This window comes from Phlebotomus argentipes, unplaced genomic scaffold (genome assembly GCF_947086385.1).
Source record: "Phlebotomus argentipes unplaced genomic scaffold, Phlebotomus argentipes genome assembly contig_6, whole genome shotgun sequence".
NCBI classification, from domain to species: Eukaryota; Metazoa; Arthropoda; class Insecta; order Diptera; family Psychodidae; genus Phlebotomus; species Phlebotomus argentipes.
The window spans coordinates 2834176-2848955 of NW_026776145.1; the positions used below are offsets into that span (position 1 = coordinate 2834176).

Sequence of the window (14780 nt, forward strand, 5' to 3'; positions counted from 1 at the left end):
TAATCCTTTTGATGGATATTATGTTGCATACTTTATATTAATTCGATTAATTAAAACTTGAATTCAGAATAAATGAAAAAAAGAATTAAGAAACATTCATTACGAAATAAAAATCAAGTTCGATATGTTGAACGTTACATATTAGACTCTGTACATATCGTACATATATATGTACATTTGAAGCATTAGAACTCGCGTTATTCCGGGCGTTGCTGTGAGCGAAACAATTACATGGCTTTCGGGAAAGCTGTTGGTGTGATTCTCAGTATCGCGAGAAATGTCAGTTTGACGACGGAAAAGTGTTTTTTCCCCCAAAGTTTTATACGGATTTCTACGTGAAAAACAGTAGAAGGATACTCAATATACAGTTCAGCACTACCATGAACCCTTTGCGTTATCGCTGCGCAGCTCTGTTGACCTAGTCGTGTATGGAAAATTATGCAAAAGTGCAAAATGTTTCTCAACGCAGTGCATTATGTAAGAGACAAAGGGCGAGGGACTTTGCATCATGCTTAAATTGTACGGCGATTGTGTTGCTGGGCAAGGGAATTAGTTCTATTCTCCAGAATTGGAGAGTTATATTGAGAGATAAGGTTTAAGTGTGCTGTTTAGTCTCCTTTTCCCGACTCTTTATGGCAAATTTCGATAGAGACTGGAAAATAAATGTCGAGGAAGCAATTTAATTGATAAAACCCATAAAACAATGAATCGTAGTAATGTGCTTTCAGTGCAAAAGAGTTTTGCGAGTTGAATGAATAAAAGAATGAAAAATGTTTATCCTTCGTTCTAATGATTTACTTGCCCTCATTTTGCAGATTTATACGATATCTTCGAGTTCGAGTCTCTTGTGAGAATGGGCAGATCGGATGCGATAGGGAGTGGCAGTGCCTGCGTTCCTGCTCTCATGTTCCCACAAAATTGATGCAATCAACCAAAAAGGTGGCGAAATATTTATACTTTAGCATAGGAAACTGTTTTATGCTGTGGACTGCAACATGTCGAGCCCTGACTTGGAGAATCGACAATTCCTCAAGACCATCGAGTGGGAGATGATGGACAAGGCCAAGTTCTTTCCGCTGAGCATGCTGAGCTCCTTCACCGTGCGCTGCTGTCTCTACCCTCTCACTGTGATCAAGACGCAGCTGCAGGTGCAGTTCCGGAACGACGTGTACTCGGGCATGCTGGACGCCGGCTCGAAGATCTACAAGTCTGACGGCATTTCCGGGCTGTATCGCGGCTTCTGGATCTCCTCCGTGCAGCTCGTGTCGGGCGTGTTCTACATCAGCACGTACGAGAGCGTGCGTCACGTGCTGAGTCAGTACGGCGCCGGGCCGCGCGTGAAGGCCCTCGTGGGCGGTGGATGCGCCTCTGTGATCGGCCAGACGCTCATCGTGCCCTTCGACGTCATCTCGCAGCACATGATGGTGCTGGGCATGCCGGCCACTGAGAAGGGGGGCCTCAATCCGCTGGGCATCAAGCCGCAAAAGGGGCGCTTCAGGCTCGCCGCCGGCATCACGAGGGAGATCTACAGGAGGGATGGTTTCGTCGGTTTCTACCGTGGCTACACCGCCAGTCTTATGGCCTACGTGCCCAATTCTGCACTTTGGTGGGCTTTCTACCACCTGTACCAAGGTGAGTCTCACGCAATGTCTTGCTGAGTTGAGCAATGCAACCAAATGAGTCATCTTTCAGATCAACTGTACAAAATACTGCCGCACTGGTCGTCTCATCTGTTAGTGCAATGCATTGCCGGAAGCTTCGGGGGCTTCACCACCACGCTCATCACGAATCCTCTCGACATTCTGCGAGCACGGCTTCAGGTACAGCGCCTAGGGTCCATCCGGGTGGCCTTCAACGAACTGTGGGCCGAGGAGAAGATGCACATGTTCTTCAAAGGACTCTCGGCCCGCCTGGTGCAGAGTGCAGCCTTCTCATTTAGCATTATCCTAGGCTATGAAACAATTAAGAGGATATCTGTGAAAGAACAATACAAACACCTAGTAAAGTGGTGAGAATGAGAGAGATTGAGCACTTTTTACCCAGTGTACATATAATAATTCTTTTTGTAATAGGCAATTGAAGTCTTTCTTTTACGCATAGTAACTTATACACAAGATTATTGTTTTACGGCTTTGTTACTGTTCTCAGGAAGAATCGATGAAATGTGTAATATAATGTGTAGAAACAGAATTCAAAGTCTTTTACTCCAGAGTGTTCTCTACTTTGGCGAGATTAGTTTTATCGGGTTGAGCTGGAGAGGGCAAAAATGATTAGGAAATGTCATTATTACTTCTTATCACTTAATGGCTACGAGGCGATTAGGTAATATGTTATAAACAGCAGTTAAAACTCACTCATCTCACTTAGTGCTTTTATTACAAATTGCCAAAAAAGTATTGTATAAAATCCCAAGCCATTATAAACTGTTCAACAATATTATTTCTTCAATGCTTTTCCGCCAGAAACCAACGACAGTGAAGCTTGCAGCTCTAAATATCAATGAAAATTCTTTGAATGCATTATACAAATAGGCAAAAATTACCAAATTAAATTGCTTTCCTGCTACTTTATCCAAAAATATAACTTCCGAGTTACTATTTTGCCTACAGAAACCATATTGCTCTCCTGTCGTGCATATCAAAAAAAAATCTGAGAGTACAAAACAATTCTTAGTCCAACATCTTCCTGATCATGTAGTTGAGAATTCCTCCGTGGCGATAGTAAGTCAGATCAACTTCAGTGTCGAATCTCACGAGCACGTTGAACTTCTTCCCACAATTTGTTTCCACGGTGATCTTTTGTCCGGGCTTGCAGTCGTCCGGAATGGCAATGTTGAAGATTTCCTTCCCAGTGAGTCCGAGAGTGTCAGCATTCTCGCCCTCCAGGTACTGAAGCGGTACAACTCCCATTCCCACCAGGTTGGACCTGTGGATCCTCTCGTATGACTCCGCAATCACCGCCCTGATGCCCAGCAAATAGGGCCCTTTGGCGGCCCAATCACGGCTGGAGCCACTACCGTAGTCCTTGCCCACGAGCAGAATCAGAGGAGTCAACTCCTTCCCGTACTGCTCGGCACAGTCGAACACGTCCAGCTCCGTTCCGGATGGGATGTGAAGAGTTCTGGGTCCGGCGTTCTGCACCAGTTTGTTCACCAAACGAATATTGGCGAACGTTCCTCTGGCCATCACGGCGTCATTGCCACGACGTGACCCGTAAGAGTTGAAATCGCGTGGCGTGAGGCTCTTCGAAGCCAAATACCTCGCTGCTGGACTGTTGCGAGCGATAGAACCAGCTGGAGAGATATGATCTGTGGTCACAGAGTCACCCAAGAAGAGCAGAACTCGAGCCCCAACAATTGGTCGATTTGGCGGGAGTTCTCGGGTCATCGACTCGAAGAATGGCGGATGCTTGATGTAAGTAGACTTTTCGTCCCATGGATAGAGCTTGCCTGTTGGCGCCTGGAGAGCCTGCCACGCTGATGATCCCAACTCAATCTTGCCATAAACTTCCTGGAACATGGCTGGGATGACGTATTTCTGCTCAATAGCCTGAAACCAAGAGAATCAGAAATATAATAAAATCAATCTCATTGAACGAAGAAAGGTTTTGGACAGCTCACATGAATCTCCTGCCTCGTTGGCCAAATATCGCGCAGGAAGACCTTCGAGCCATCAGGTCTAGTTCCCAGCGGGTCCTTCTCGAAGTCAATATCAACAGTTCCCGCGATGGCATACGCGATAACGAGAAGAGGACTGGCCAAGTAGTTAGCTCTTGTATTGGGATGAATTCTTCCCTCGAAGTTCCTGTTTCCAGACAGGACTCCAGCACATACCAGACCATTTTTTTCAATGACATTCACCAGGTTCTCCTCCAGAGGTCCTGAGTTGCCGATGCAAGTCATGCAACCGTATCCCACCACATCGAATCCAAGAGTCTCCAGTGCTGGAATCACGCCAGACTCTCTAACATTGCAAAGAAAAACTAGTTATTTCTCTATCTAGTGAAAAAGAGTGAGAAAATATGTACTTCAGGTAGTAGGTAACCACTCCAGATCCAGGTGAGAGAGATGTCTTGATAAATGGCGAGACCTTGAGGTTCTCGCTGACGGCCTTCTGAGCCAACAGACCGGCCCCCAGCATTACGGAAGGGTTGCTGGTGTTCGTGCAAGACGTGATTGCCGCAATCACCACCGATCCGTGCCTGAGGGTGTAGGTTTTTCCATCGGACCACATGAAGTCCCCACTGGCCGACAGTGAGTCCGGATTGAGTTCGAAGCCCTTGAAGCCAATCTGCAAGAGGTATTTCATAACATGCGCTCGTCGCTTTTGGGCCAAACTGGAAACCTCTGGGAGATCCACTCACAGAGGCGAAAACGTATAAAAGGCACCACAATTAGCGGGAATATTTCAGTCTCAGCAAAACACTAATACCGAATTCCAATTGTGTTGTATTGACTCGAGCAAAATTGGTGATAGTGCAGAAATTCAATTGAAAATTGAGTAACTTTCTGGACGACTTGCAAAATGCCTTCGCCACAAAACACTGCGACTCTTCAGCGATTGACGATCTAGTCGTTAGACCATTTGAGTAGTGACTAGAACGAACACTCGCGCTCAAGATTGCAGTCTCAACACCCGGGAAAACAGTGATATTTGCTGACACTTTTGTAACATGAAAACTCTTTTCGTTGGCCATTTCTTGAATTTGTTTTAAAGGAACTCCTGCTGTGATGTTGATTATTTGAAACATATCACAGTAGTTGTACTTTAACACCGATTCAGTGAAGGCATCGAATTGTAATGAAATAATTTGGGAGTTCTTTCAGATCTCAAGCTCACAATTATGCGATTAACTCAGCTCTGTCGGTGTCGGTGTGTTACGAAATTCATCACTGGGCTTAGTTTATCGCATAATAACATTAATATCGCATAGACACGTAGAAAGTGTGTACCTTGTTGGTCAAGCAGGACCTAAAATCGAGTTGCATCTCGCTGACAGCCACGCGATCATGCGGACGTTTTGGGCCAGAGACCGATGTGACCACAGTGGCCAGATCCAGAGTGACAATCTTCGAATAGTGCGGATCTTGAGCAGCATTGTTGTAGTCCCGGAGTTGCTTCGTGGCCTCCAAGTACTTCAAGATGACGTTGATCTTCTCATCTGACCTATCTGAAAGTGTAAAACAACATGTCGCGCTCAAAGCTTGAGGATTATCAACTCACGAGATCAAAACTCACTTGTTTGCTTGAGATAAGCCAGAGAATTCTTGTCAACAGGGAAGTATCCAACCGTGGCACCGTATTCCGGACACATGTTGCTGATGGTGGCTCTGTCAGCGATGCTCAACTCCTCCACTCCGGGCCCAAAGAACTCAACAAACTTCCCAACCACTCCAATCTGACGAAGATGCTTAGTGATGGTCAACACCAAGTCCGTGGAGGTGGCCAGCGAGCTCAGCTTCCCGACCAACTTGTAGCCAATCACTTCGGGCAGAAGCATAGAAATTGCCTGGCCCAGCATCACCGCTTCTGCCTCGATTCCTCCCACGCCCCAGCCCAGTACTCCAAGTCCGTTTATCATCGTTGTGTGAGAATCCGTGCCCACCACGCTGTCTGGGTAGAGAACCTTCGAACCATTCACGGGATCCTCGAACACCACGCGCGCCAGGTACTCCAGATTCACCTGGTGGACGATGCCTGAGCCAGGAGGCACGATTAGCATGTTGTTGAAGGCCTTGGCGCCCCACTTGAGGAATGTAAATCGCTCCTTGTTGCGCTCAAACTCGAGATCCTGATTCTTGGCCAGTGCATCGGGTGTTCTGGCAAAGTCCACCTGAACCGAGTGATCAATCACCAAGTCGGAAGGACAGATGGGATTGATCTTGTTGGGGTCACCGTTGAGCCTCAGAACAGCATCTCGCATCGCAGCAAAATCCACAACAGCCGGCACTCCTGTGAAGTCCTGGAGGATCACACGAGCCGGCTTAAATGCAACTTCGACTTCCTTTGGCGATGACTCGCCCTTGATGTCCTTCCAGCTCAGGATGTGTTCCACATCCTTCTCGGTGACTTGGAAATTGTCGCAATTGCGCACGGCCGACTCCAGAAGGACGCGTATCGAGAAGGGAAGTTCACCTGTAAGGATGCAGACAATTGTTAATTGAACACAATAAAAGCACAACTATTCAACTCACCAAATTGGCTGCCCAAGGAGGAAATATCGTAAAATACGTAGTCCGCATTGTTGATGGAAATTTTTCGCTCCAAATGCTTGAATGGGTTGGGCTCTGGAAGACCAAAAGTGTAAACAATTCAATTAATTCAGCCCCTCGGTTACAAAGCGCACATAATTATACGTTAAATTGTCGCTGGAGAGACACACACTAAAAAAAAACCTCTGACATTATGTAATTCTAGCGCTAAAAGTAAACAACTATAGTTCATTCCCTCCTATTTAATTTGTTGAAAAATGTCGAAATCATCAAAGTCAAAGGGAAAAGCATTTCACAAATATTTGGGGAAATTCTTCGCACTTTCATTGTCGCTTTCTAACATATGTGAGTTTCTCGGTATCACTTTTAAACTTGCATAATGAAGAGCTATCAAGCAATTGAGCCCATTTTAATGTCAGTGGGAAACCACTTGATTTTTTTTAATAAATCGTATGGGGTGATCTTCACATGGTAATTATTATTATAAAAAAAGAGAGTGACGAATTCGCTGAGTGCCGCAATGCGTGGTTTGAGTGATTACAAACGAGTTACGTAGAGAAGTAGTGGAAGAATTTATCTAAGCTCAAGTAAATTCCTATTAATGGAAAAACAAATCAGAGAATTAAGTGCATTTGTATTATCAGTTGCAGAAAATAGACAATTTTATAATTCTGTTCGAAAGAGTCTTCACTGTTTTCACTATCTATAAGAACAACAATGAGCTGAGTTGGGCTTAATCGACCTAATCACTGAACATCTAATAAGAATTTCAAATTTCTTCAATGCATATTTACATTTATTTGCCGGATAGTGTTACGTAAGGCAGTTTTTGTGGGAAATTATTATATTTCTAGTTTCTAGAGGCTTCGTGAGGCCACATTAGCAACATAATTGGGCAAATATTTCAATTATGCAATCACACTCTTTTCTCTGGCTTATGCACTTGAGAAACCCCATTCATGCTGTCCCGTGAATACTCTTGAAACTACTACAAAACTGACCAAAGATGACCGGTCACCTGTAACATATACAGCAGCCGATTCTCTGTGTTTGTGCAATTGATGCGACACTTGCTCAACCTTCAACCTCTCTCGATATGCAAACATGTACGACAAGTAGATTAGAAGAAGTTACATCTTCCAATGCACAACATAGCGAGAAAACGGGCGAAATTTGTGGAAATCTTGATAACAATAAGTGAATGTGCCACTTTGGCCACCGCCTCAAAATACCACGCACTGCACCCTTAATTGCTAATTTACTCGCAAGACAACTGCGGGAAGAGATAGAGGGAATGTTTAGGCACAACTTACTTGCCATTGCAGGAGTTTTAGCGTGGAAAATGACCCGAAAATTGGGAAAAACTGAGAAGTCACGTATTTGCGTGAGGGTTTTAAATAGATACGTCAAAAACAGAGATACAGTGTTGCCAACTTTCCAGCACGAATAATTTTAGTACATCGCGGTTTAAAATGTGGAATTTCAGTAATAAGAAATTTCAAAGGTCCTTCTGGCAGAAGAAGTAAAAATCTCAAGAGATAATTAAACATGTGTCGTCTCTTCTCGGTGTTAGAATCATGAGGGATTTCAGTGTAGAACTGTTCATCGGAAGTCTGTTTTATTTGAATATGGATTTTCGAGTTGAAGCCTAAATTTATCTTTTCGAACACACTTCCTCAATGCTACGCGCATGCCCAGAGATTTCATAGAATTCCTCTCAGAATATAGTGTGTAGTGGAGTTCTTGTCAAAAATTTCCTGTGTCCCTCTAAAATATAATAGTAAATACTGCGATATACAGTCATCTGCAATTGCCTCCAATTGCGCTTTTCGGCCTGGGGCACTGCACCATCGTGGAATTGCATCTCGTGCGCCAGCCTCTCCCACTCAGAGCTCAATGGTAATTCATCCAATTTGTTGTGAACATTTACCTATATACGTATTCCACTCTCATGTCTCTCAATATTGATTGAAAAGAACTCTGCGATGCGATATTCTCCGCGGAATATCTTCTTTTTCGACTCTTCGGTGGGGTTTGGCGCCCGTGGTGGTTATTTTGCGGCCTCTTTCAGAGGAAATAAGGGGAGTTTTGCGGTAAAGTGGAATCCAATTGGGAGTTGAAATGGCTATATTTCAATGCTAATTTGAGAATTAGACTCTCCTTGGGACACTTCCCGTTCGTGATGTATGCAGAGGCAATTGGTCAAATTTTGCATTTTAGGCCAGGAAATTAGAGCATAATGAGAATTTGTGGAGCGTCTGGGCGTTGCAGAACAAGTGAAATGATAAATAAGAGCAGCACGGCTATAATTAAAAGCCTGCTTCTCCCATGAACAGGCGCTTCAGGCCACAAATGGAGTTTTGCTATATATGCAAATGCGAGGCTATGTGAAATGATTACACAGGTGAATGAATTTATAAGTCGATATTGTTGTGTTGAGAACAGCCCTTTTGTTTCTCCATTCTTCTGCCCATTATTACACCGGATTAATCAATTTCCTATACATCAGCGTCAGATACTATAAATTACATAAATGTTGCCACTATTCTCGACACGATTTATTCCTTTCTTTTGTGACTCGGCTCCTTTTGTTCTGTGTCACGAAAGTTTTTCCAATACATTTGGAGCAATAAAGCTCTGATTTCTTTCCGGACGGATATTAATTGTTGTTGGCGAAGATAATTGGGTCACCTGGGCAAAGTGTTTTCGCATCAGGATAATCCACAGGGGACAGCCAGCATTGTATCGTAGAATATTGCTCGGGGACTTTTGCATATTTCAAAAGCCATGAATTTAATTCAATTTTCATATATTGGGAATATATGGTTAACACAGACACTCAGAATTACTATACAAACAATCCCAGATAAATCCCCGGAGTCGTCTGTGAAGCACCAAGACTCGGAAGTGTTATTGCATTACTCATGCACACGGAGCTTCTGGGGAAGAATCTATTGGGGAAAGATGAAGCCATTGACGGAATATAATTCAATTTAATATAATTCAGTTCGATTGAAGATTTCTATATTTATACATAACATATCTCACTCTGAATTTCCCCAGTTCAACTCAGTTGAATAATTTTATGTGGAAAATACTAAGTAATTCAAGAGTTCTTGAAAATACTGATTGATTTTTCATTCTCGTGTATCATAACAAATTTTGTCGTCTCTCCTGTGAATAAATCAGTACGGAAAAGTTTGATTATATCAATAAGTAGTTTAATAGTTTACGTGGATGTCAAGGCGAGAGGACTTCACATGAACGACTAAAGCATCTTGAATGAGAACATGGGGAAATTAAATTAAGTCTGCAGAGTTGCAGAAAGTTATATTTCAGAATAAAATCACATAAAAGTCAAGGAGTTGTTGTGAGCTTGTAAATCGGAAAGATGTTTGCAAATTCCATCTTTCCGCTCTACCGAACGTTGTAGCAGCAAGTGTATGTTAAATATTCATAAAGCGACCATTAGGAAATGTTTCCGATGTGTCATATTTGTTTTATCCCCATAATCTAATTCATGAAGGAAGTCCATCGCCTAACAGGAAAGACAATACAGCGCACAAGAGCTTTTAGTGTTCAGAGTTTGTGCAGAGGAAGTGGGTCTAATGGTGTACACTTTCACCAGATACTATCGTAGCCTTGTAATTATAGTCCACAAAAGCTTTTCGATATTGGCCTAGTGGAAGGGCAATATCGACTAAATAAATCCCCATTAAATTTTTCAGTTCGGTCTTTTAGCTGTTTTCAATTATAGCTCTTTGCGCGAGGACTTTTCCCCTCCGTGTATAGATTTGCTTATCACAACCGCAAATATTTTTGAGAGCGGAAATTATAAAAGTTTGAACGGCTTTCGCTTTATATGCTTTACATTGAACCTTACCACGAACATACAGTAAATGCAGAACAAACATTTTTTTCCGCATTTATCTGGCCAATGTATATACAGTAATTCCTGCAACACGTTGCCCATTCGTAGTGGTTAGTTGGGAATTTAATTCAAAAGTCTCCTAGAAAGTCAAATATTTGATACTCAAATACCATTAATTTTGTGCTCTTTTCAACCACTCCAACTTGCGCAAACAGTAGCTGAGTAGGACATTACGAGAGAGAATATCTAATTATCCGCCGTAATTTCTGATTCCCTGGCATTAACTCTTGACATCTGCATAAGTGGAGGAGTTTTTAATTAAACCGTTTCATCATTTTTCGGATAAATGCATCTTCATCTCCTCTTTTTGCACCTCTCTCAGATATTCAATCATTCAATTGATGGGACTTTCGAGGCGAATGAACCGTACAATAGATGCAACAGTTTGAGACAGACTTCGTTCACAGATATCTTATAAGAAATTCATCACTGTGGAACTCGACTTGGCACATTGAATAAATAAATCAGTAGAGAGTGGAAGAAAATATAAGAGTGTCCTCGAAAATGGTGACAATGACATCGGAAGCAGTGGATAAGGGAACAACATCAACCGAGTCCAGCACGGCAATCGTTCCCAAGAAATATGTCACGATGGCGGGCGGAGAGGATGCGCCAAATATACTGGTGTACAAAAAGGTATGTATCTCTCTATGACGATGTCCGATGAATATTTAAAACTGCAAGTAGACTTTGCGGAGGCCGATTTACCTTAATACTTTACTGGACTAATTCGGCACTTAAATTTTACCTAGATGGAGGCTATCATTGAGCGGATGCAGAGTGAATCGGGCGGCGTTGCTGTGAGAACTATTAAGGCTTTCATGAGCAAAGTGCCGTCCGTGTTCACGGGAGCAGACCTCATAGCGTGGATAATGAAGAACTTGGACGTTGAAGACCTGAACGAGGCACTTCATTTGGCCCACCTGCTCGCCTCTCATGGCTATCTCTTTCCCATCGACGATCATATCTTGACTGTGAAGAATGACGGCACGTTCTACAGATTTCAAACTCCCTACTTCTGGCCCTCCAACTGTTGGGAGCCCGAGAATACAGACTACGCCGTGTATCTCTGCAAGAGGACGATGCAGAACAAGACACGGCTAGAGTTGGCCGACTACGAGGCAGAGAATCTGGCGCGACTACAGAAGATGTTCTCGAGGAAGTGGGAGTTTATTTTCATGCAGGTGAGCCACGAGCAACTTTGCGATATATAGTTTGGAAATCAAGTAGATGTTTGACCTATTAGAGACAGGAGTCTTTAATCTTGTGGCTATTGCTTAACTTCGGGCACATAAGGAGTACTTTATTAATGGAGGCACGTCGCTAATTCGGACTAATTGCATTTCAGGCGGAGGCCCAGAGCAAAGTGGACAAGAAGCGTGATAAATTGGAGCGCAAAGTGCTGGACTCGCAGGAGCGTGCTTTCTGGGACGTGCATCGGCCCATGCCGGGCTGTGTTAATACCACCGAAATGGATATAAAGAAGGCATACCGCCGCGGTGGATCCAGTAGTTTAGGTTCAGGATCAGCGGGCGCGCTGAGCAATAATCCCGTGGAACAGATGACCCGCACAATAGGATTACTGAAGCAGCGGATGGAGCGGCGGACAATTAAAATATCCAAAATAGCCGAGAGCTATATATCTTACTTTGAGCAATATAACGACTACGATTTTTTCATCACAACCCCCGAACTCCCTAATCCGTGGCAGAGCGATAACACGGAATTGTGGGAGCAAGATAAATCAGGCAAGGAGGTACCACTCAGGCGGGTGAAGCGCTGGAGTTTCAGCTTACGAGAACTTCTCAATGACCCAGTTGGGAATGAGCAATTTGCAAAATTTTTGGAGAAGGAGTACAGCAGTGAAAATTTAAAGTAAATCCATATACAACCCTTATTTTGCCGCCCCAAACATAAGCCATTCACATAAATATTGATTGGACATATTCTCTCTCGACCATTTTGCAGGTTCTGGGAGGCCGTGCAGAACATGAAGACGCTGCCACAGTCAGAAGTCAAGGAGGCCGCCCTCAACATCTGGAAGGAGTACATGGCCCCCGATGCGCCCTGTCCCGTCAACGTCGACTCTCGGTCCGTCGAGCTCGCCCGGGAGGCTGTCATGTCTACGGGCCCCATCAATCGATGGTGCTTCGACGTCGCCGCCGCTCACGTGTACCACCTCATGAAGAGTGATTCATACTCGAGATACTTGCGATCTGATATGTATAAGGAAATACTCAATGGATCAAAGAAGAAGGTGAAATCCATCCCCAACCTCTTCGGTGTCAAGCGCTAATTGATTTATGGGGTATAAATGGGTAATTATACCACACTCACTATTTGGATAACATTGTAGTTGTTTCGTTCACACAATCACTGTATTGATGTGAAAATGATTACATGTAGCATTCAGGGTACAAAGTCATATTTCTCAGTATTTTATTCCACTTTTGTAATTAATAATTCTCTCTTTTAAAGTTAGTTTAATCATTTCTCATATTTATTTTCGGTATTTCGGGTATTGCGGCAAGATCATATTAAATACTCAATCATAATTTATATTCGTACATTAAATGCACAAATGTAACACTGCAGGTTTGTAATTGAATTTTTAACCATGCTTTATGAATTATAATATACCTACAGTTTTGGCTGAAGCATGCTAACAGAAAAACAATGATTAAATTTGGAACTATTCATGACTTTTTTTTAAAAGCCACAAATTAAATTACTCATCCACAAAATGCCACAGATATATTTTTGATTTTTTGCATTTCTATATGCAACGTCATCATTTATTTATTCATTCTTGTAAAAAAATTCCTTTAATAAGCGCAACAGAGGCAAAAAAAGAACGAACCGCGATTATTTTAAATCACACATTTACTGCCAGATTAGCAAGAAGAAAATTAAAACTGACACAATACAAAGCGTTTTGCAAATAGAAATTTCTATGCTTCAACAAATCATAATTAATCACACATTTTAGCTTGCTTTTCTTAATAAGGGAATATGATATTTTTATATTCATCTATAAAATCCTTCACCAAGAAATCAATTATGATAATTTGAGATGAAATATTTATTATATATAGAATTCCGAAAATTATTTTATTAGGCAAATTTATATAAGATAAATTTATTAATAGAATTTGAATTCTATATTAGCAATTCGTCAATATTTGGGAATTAATCATATTTTAGGGAGAAAAAGGAAAAAAATATGTTGTATTCCCATAATCTTTACCTTATAATCTTTAAATATCATTCTTGGAGTTTTTTGAAAAAAAAGAACATTTTTATATGTAGTGTCATTAAATTGTAATGTATTCGTTCAAGCAAACATATTTCTAAGAAGAAGTGAATAATGTATTTTGTATCAAATTCTCATAATATTGTCATTTTAGTAAAATCTGGCAAAATCACAATTACACTCTGTTTGCCAATTACATGGATGGAATTACATGTATAACCAAAAATAAATACCTACCCTATAAATTGATGTAAATGTATACTGAGCGGTCATTGCGGGTTTTCGTTTGTAATTTTATATAGTTTGGCAATTGCGATGAATACATTTGGGAGATGTAAACGCTGCAGAGGAGTGTATTATTTTATCAATTAGCCACTTTAGGGTTGAAAGGTTAATCCTCGATAATTGTTAATTACAATTGAAGTGTTCAATATACCAGTTGTCTTTTATTTTGTTAATTGAAAGTGACACCAAAGATTTTTCGATATTTTGCTACTAACGTTACACATTAAATAGTTTTGAATATAAGTATTTTTAGTCATACGCATTTTAGGTCAGAAAATGATAGGTATTGATATGATAATATAATTCAAAACATGGAAAGAATTTTGTGATGTTTCCTTTACGAATATATCTAAGAAAAAAAATTAAGGGTTATTTGTGAGGAAGAGAAACCACTTTGATGAGATGTTTCATTTATTATTGAAAGAAATATGTTGATACTCATTAAATCAATATACAAAAATGAGAATAAATTGTGTAATTTACCATCACTATTGAGATCTCAGCGAGAAAAATTGCCACCCAATTTTCTCCACATTCTCTCACATAAATAAGACAGATGAAATAGCTATAAATCTCACGAAAATGTGGATAAACTTGAGGTTCTTGTTCTCCCAGAAATCCATACTTGTTGCAACACCCTTTCCATAAACATATGGATTATTCCACTGCTGGCTAGACAAAATCTTCACACGTTGCATATCTTCGTGGGGGGAAAAAGCGCATATCGATTTTTTTTTAAAACACTGCATACACATTCTTCCGCCATAAAACACGAGGAATATTCATCTTCCTCTTTGACCCAACATTACTTTGTGGGAAATATGCTTTTGCCAGCCCTGAAATTTCCACGGAATGCCGCCTCCGGGGGTTTGAGGAAAATTCTGCAAATTTTAGTGTGAAAAATTATAGTCAGGAGTGTTCAAAAGCTCTTCACATGCGCCTCTTCGCCATACATGTTGTTGTAATTGAGTTAAGTTTGTAAGATGAACCATCAGGAGGAAACAACTTCTTCGCCACATCATTTATTATTCACATATTTTCATGTTAGTATTATTTTTAGTTGCTCCCTAGTATGTTTACTCTGGTGAATTTCGTCATAC

The 14780-nt window shown here is 41.5% G+C and overlaps 3 protein-coding genes across 3 annotated transcripts; 2 read left to right on the forward strand and 1 right to left on the reverse strand.

The window, feature by feature from the left end:
• Positions 1-249: 249 nt before the first annotated feature.
• Positions 250-2190, forward strand: LOC132266143 (solute carrier family 25 member 44). The gene is made up of 3 exons (XM_059766996.1): positions 250-477; positions 816-1632; positions 1693-2190. Exons 2-3 carry the CDS (start codon positions 996-998, stop codon positions 2010-2012), a joined length of 957 nt encoding a protein of 318 aa, XP_059622979.1. The 5' UTR covers positions 250-477; positions 816-995; the 3' UTR covers positions 2013-2190.
• A 167-nt stretch (positions 2191-2357) lies between these two features.
• Positions 2358-7623, reverse strand: LOC132266132 (cytoplasmic aconitate hydratase-like). Its single transcript, XM_059766985.1, has 7 exons — positions 7525-7623; positions 6194-6286; positions 5238-6134; positions 4952-5169; positions 4027-4289; positions 3620-3962; positions 2358-3548 (listed from the first exon to the last, which is right to left on the reverse strand). The coding sequence occupies exons 1-7, from the start codon at positions 7529-7531 to the stop codon at positions 2670-2672; spliced, it is 2700 nt and encodes an 899-aa protein (XP_059622968.1). The 5' UTR covers positions 7532-7623; the 3' UTR covers positions 2358-2669.
• A 315-nt stretch (positions 7624-7938) lies between these two features.
• On the forward strand, positions 7939-14140 carry LOC132264796 (regulator of G-protein signaling 7). The gene is made up of 5 exons (XM_059765122.1): positions 7939-8110; positions 10465-10778; positions 10895-11326; positions 11491-12017; positions 12111-14140. The coding sequence occupies exons 2-5, from the start codon at positions 10647-10649 to the stop codon at positions 12436-12438; spliced, it is 1419 nt and encodes a 472-aa protein (XP_059621105.1). The 5' UTR covers positions 7939-8110; positions 10465-10646; the 3' UTR covers positions 12439-14140.
• Positions 14141-14780: the final 640 nt, after the last annotated feature.

Bases quoted from the DNA above. Each gene is read 5' to 3' on its own strand.
- LOC132266143 (XM_059766996.1), top strand. From the start codon at position 996: ATGTCGAGCCCTGACTTGGAGAATCGACAATTCCTCAAGACCATCGAG. The intron at 1,633-1,692 runs GTGAGTCTCACG...GTCATCTTTCAG, and splicing joins TTTCTACCACCTGTACCAAG to ATCAACTGTACAAAATACTG.
- LOC132266132 (XM_059766985.1), bottom strand. The intron at 6,135-6,193 runs GTGAGTTGAATA...GCATCCTTACAG, and splicing joins CTCCTTGGGCAGCCAATTTG to GTGAACTTCCCTTCTCGATA. The intron at 3,549-3,619 runs GTGAGCTGTCCA...TCTTGGTTTCAG, and splicing joins CAACGAGGCAGGAGATTCAT to GCTATTGAGCAGAAATACGT.
- LOC132264796 (XM_059765122.1), top strand. From the start codon at position 10,647: ATGGTGACAATGACATCGGAAGCAGTGGATAAGGGAACAACATCAACC. The intron at 10,779-10,894 runs GTATGTATCTCT...AATTTTACCTAG, and splicing joins ATATACTGGTGTACAAAAAG to ATGGAGGCTATCATTGAGCG. The intron at 11,327-11,490 runs GTGAGCCACGAG...ATTGCATTTCAG, and splicing joins GGGAGTTTATTTTCATGCAG to GCGGAGGCCCAGAGCAAAGT.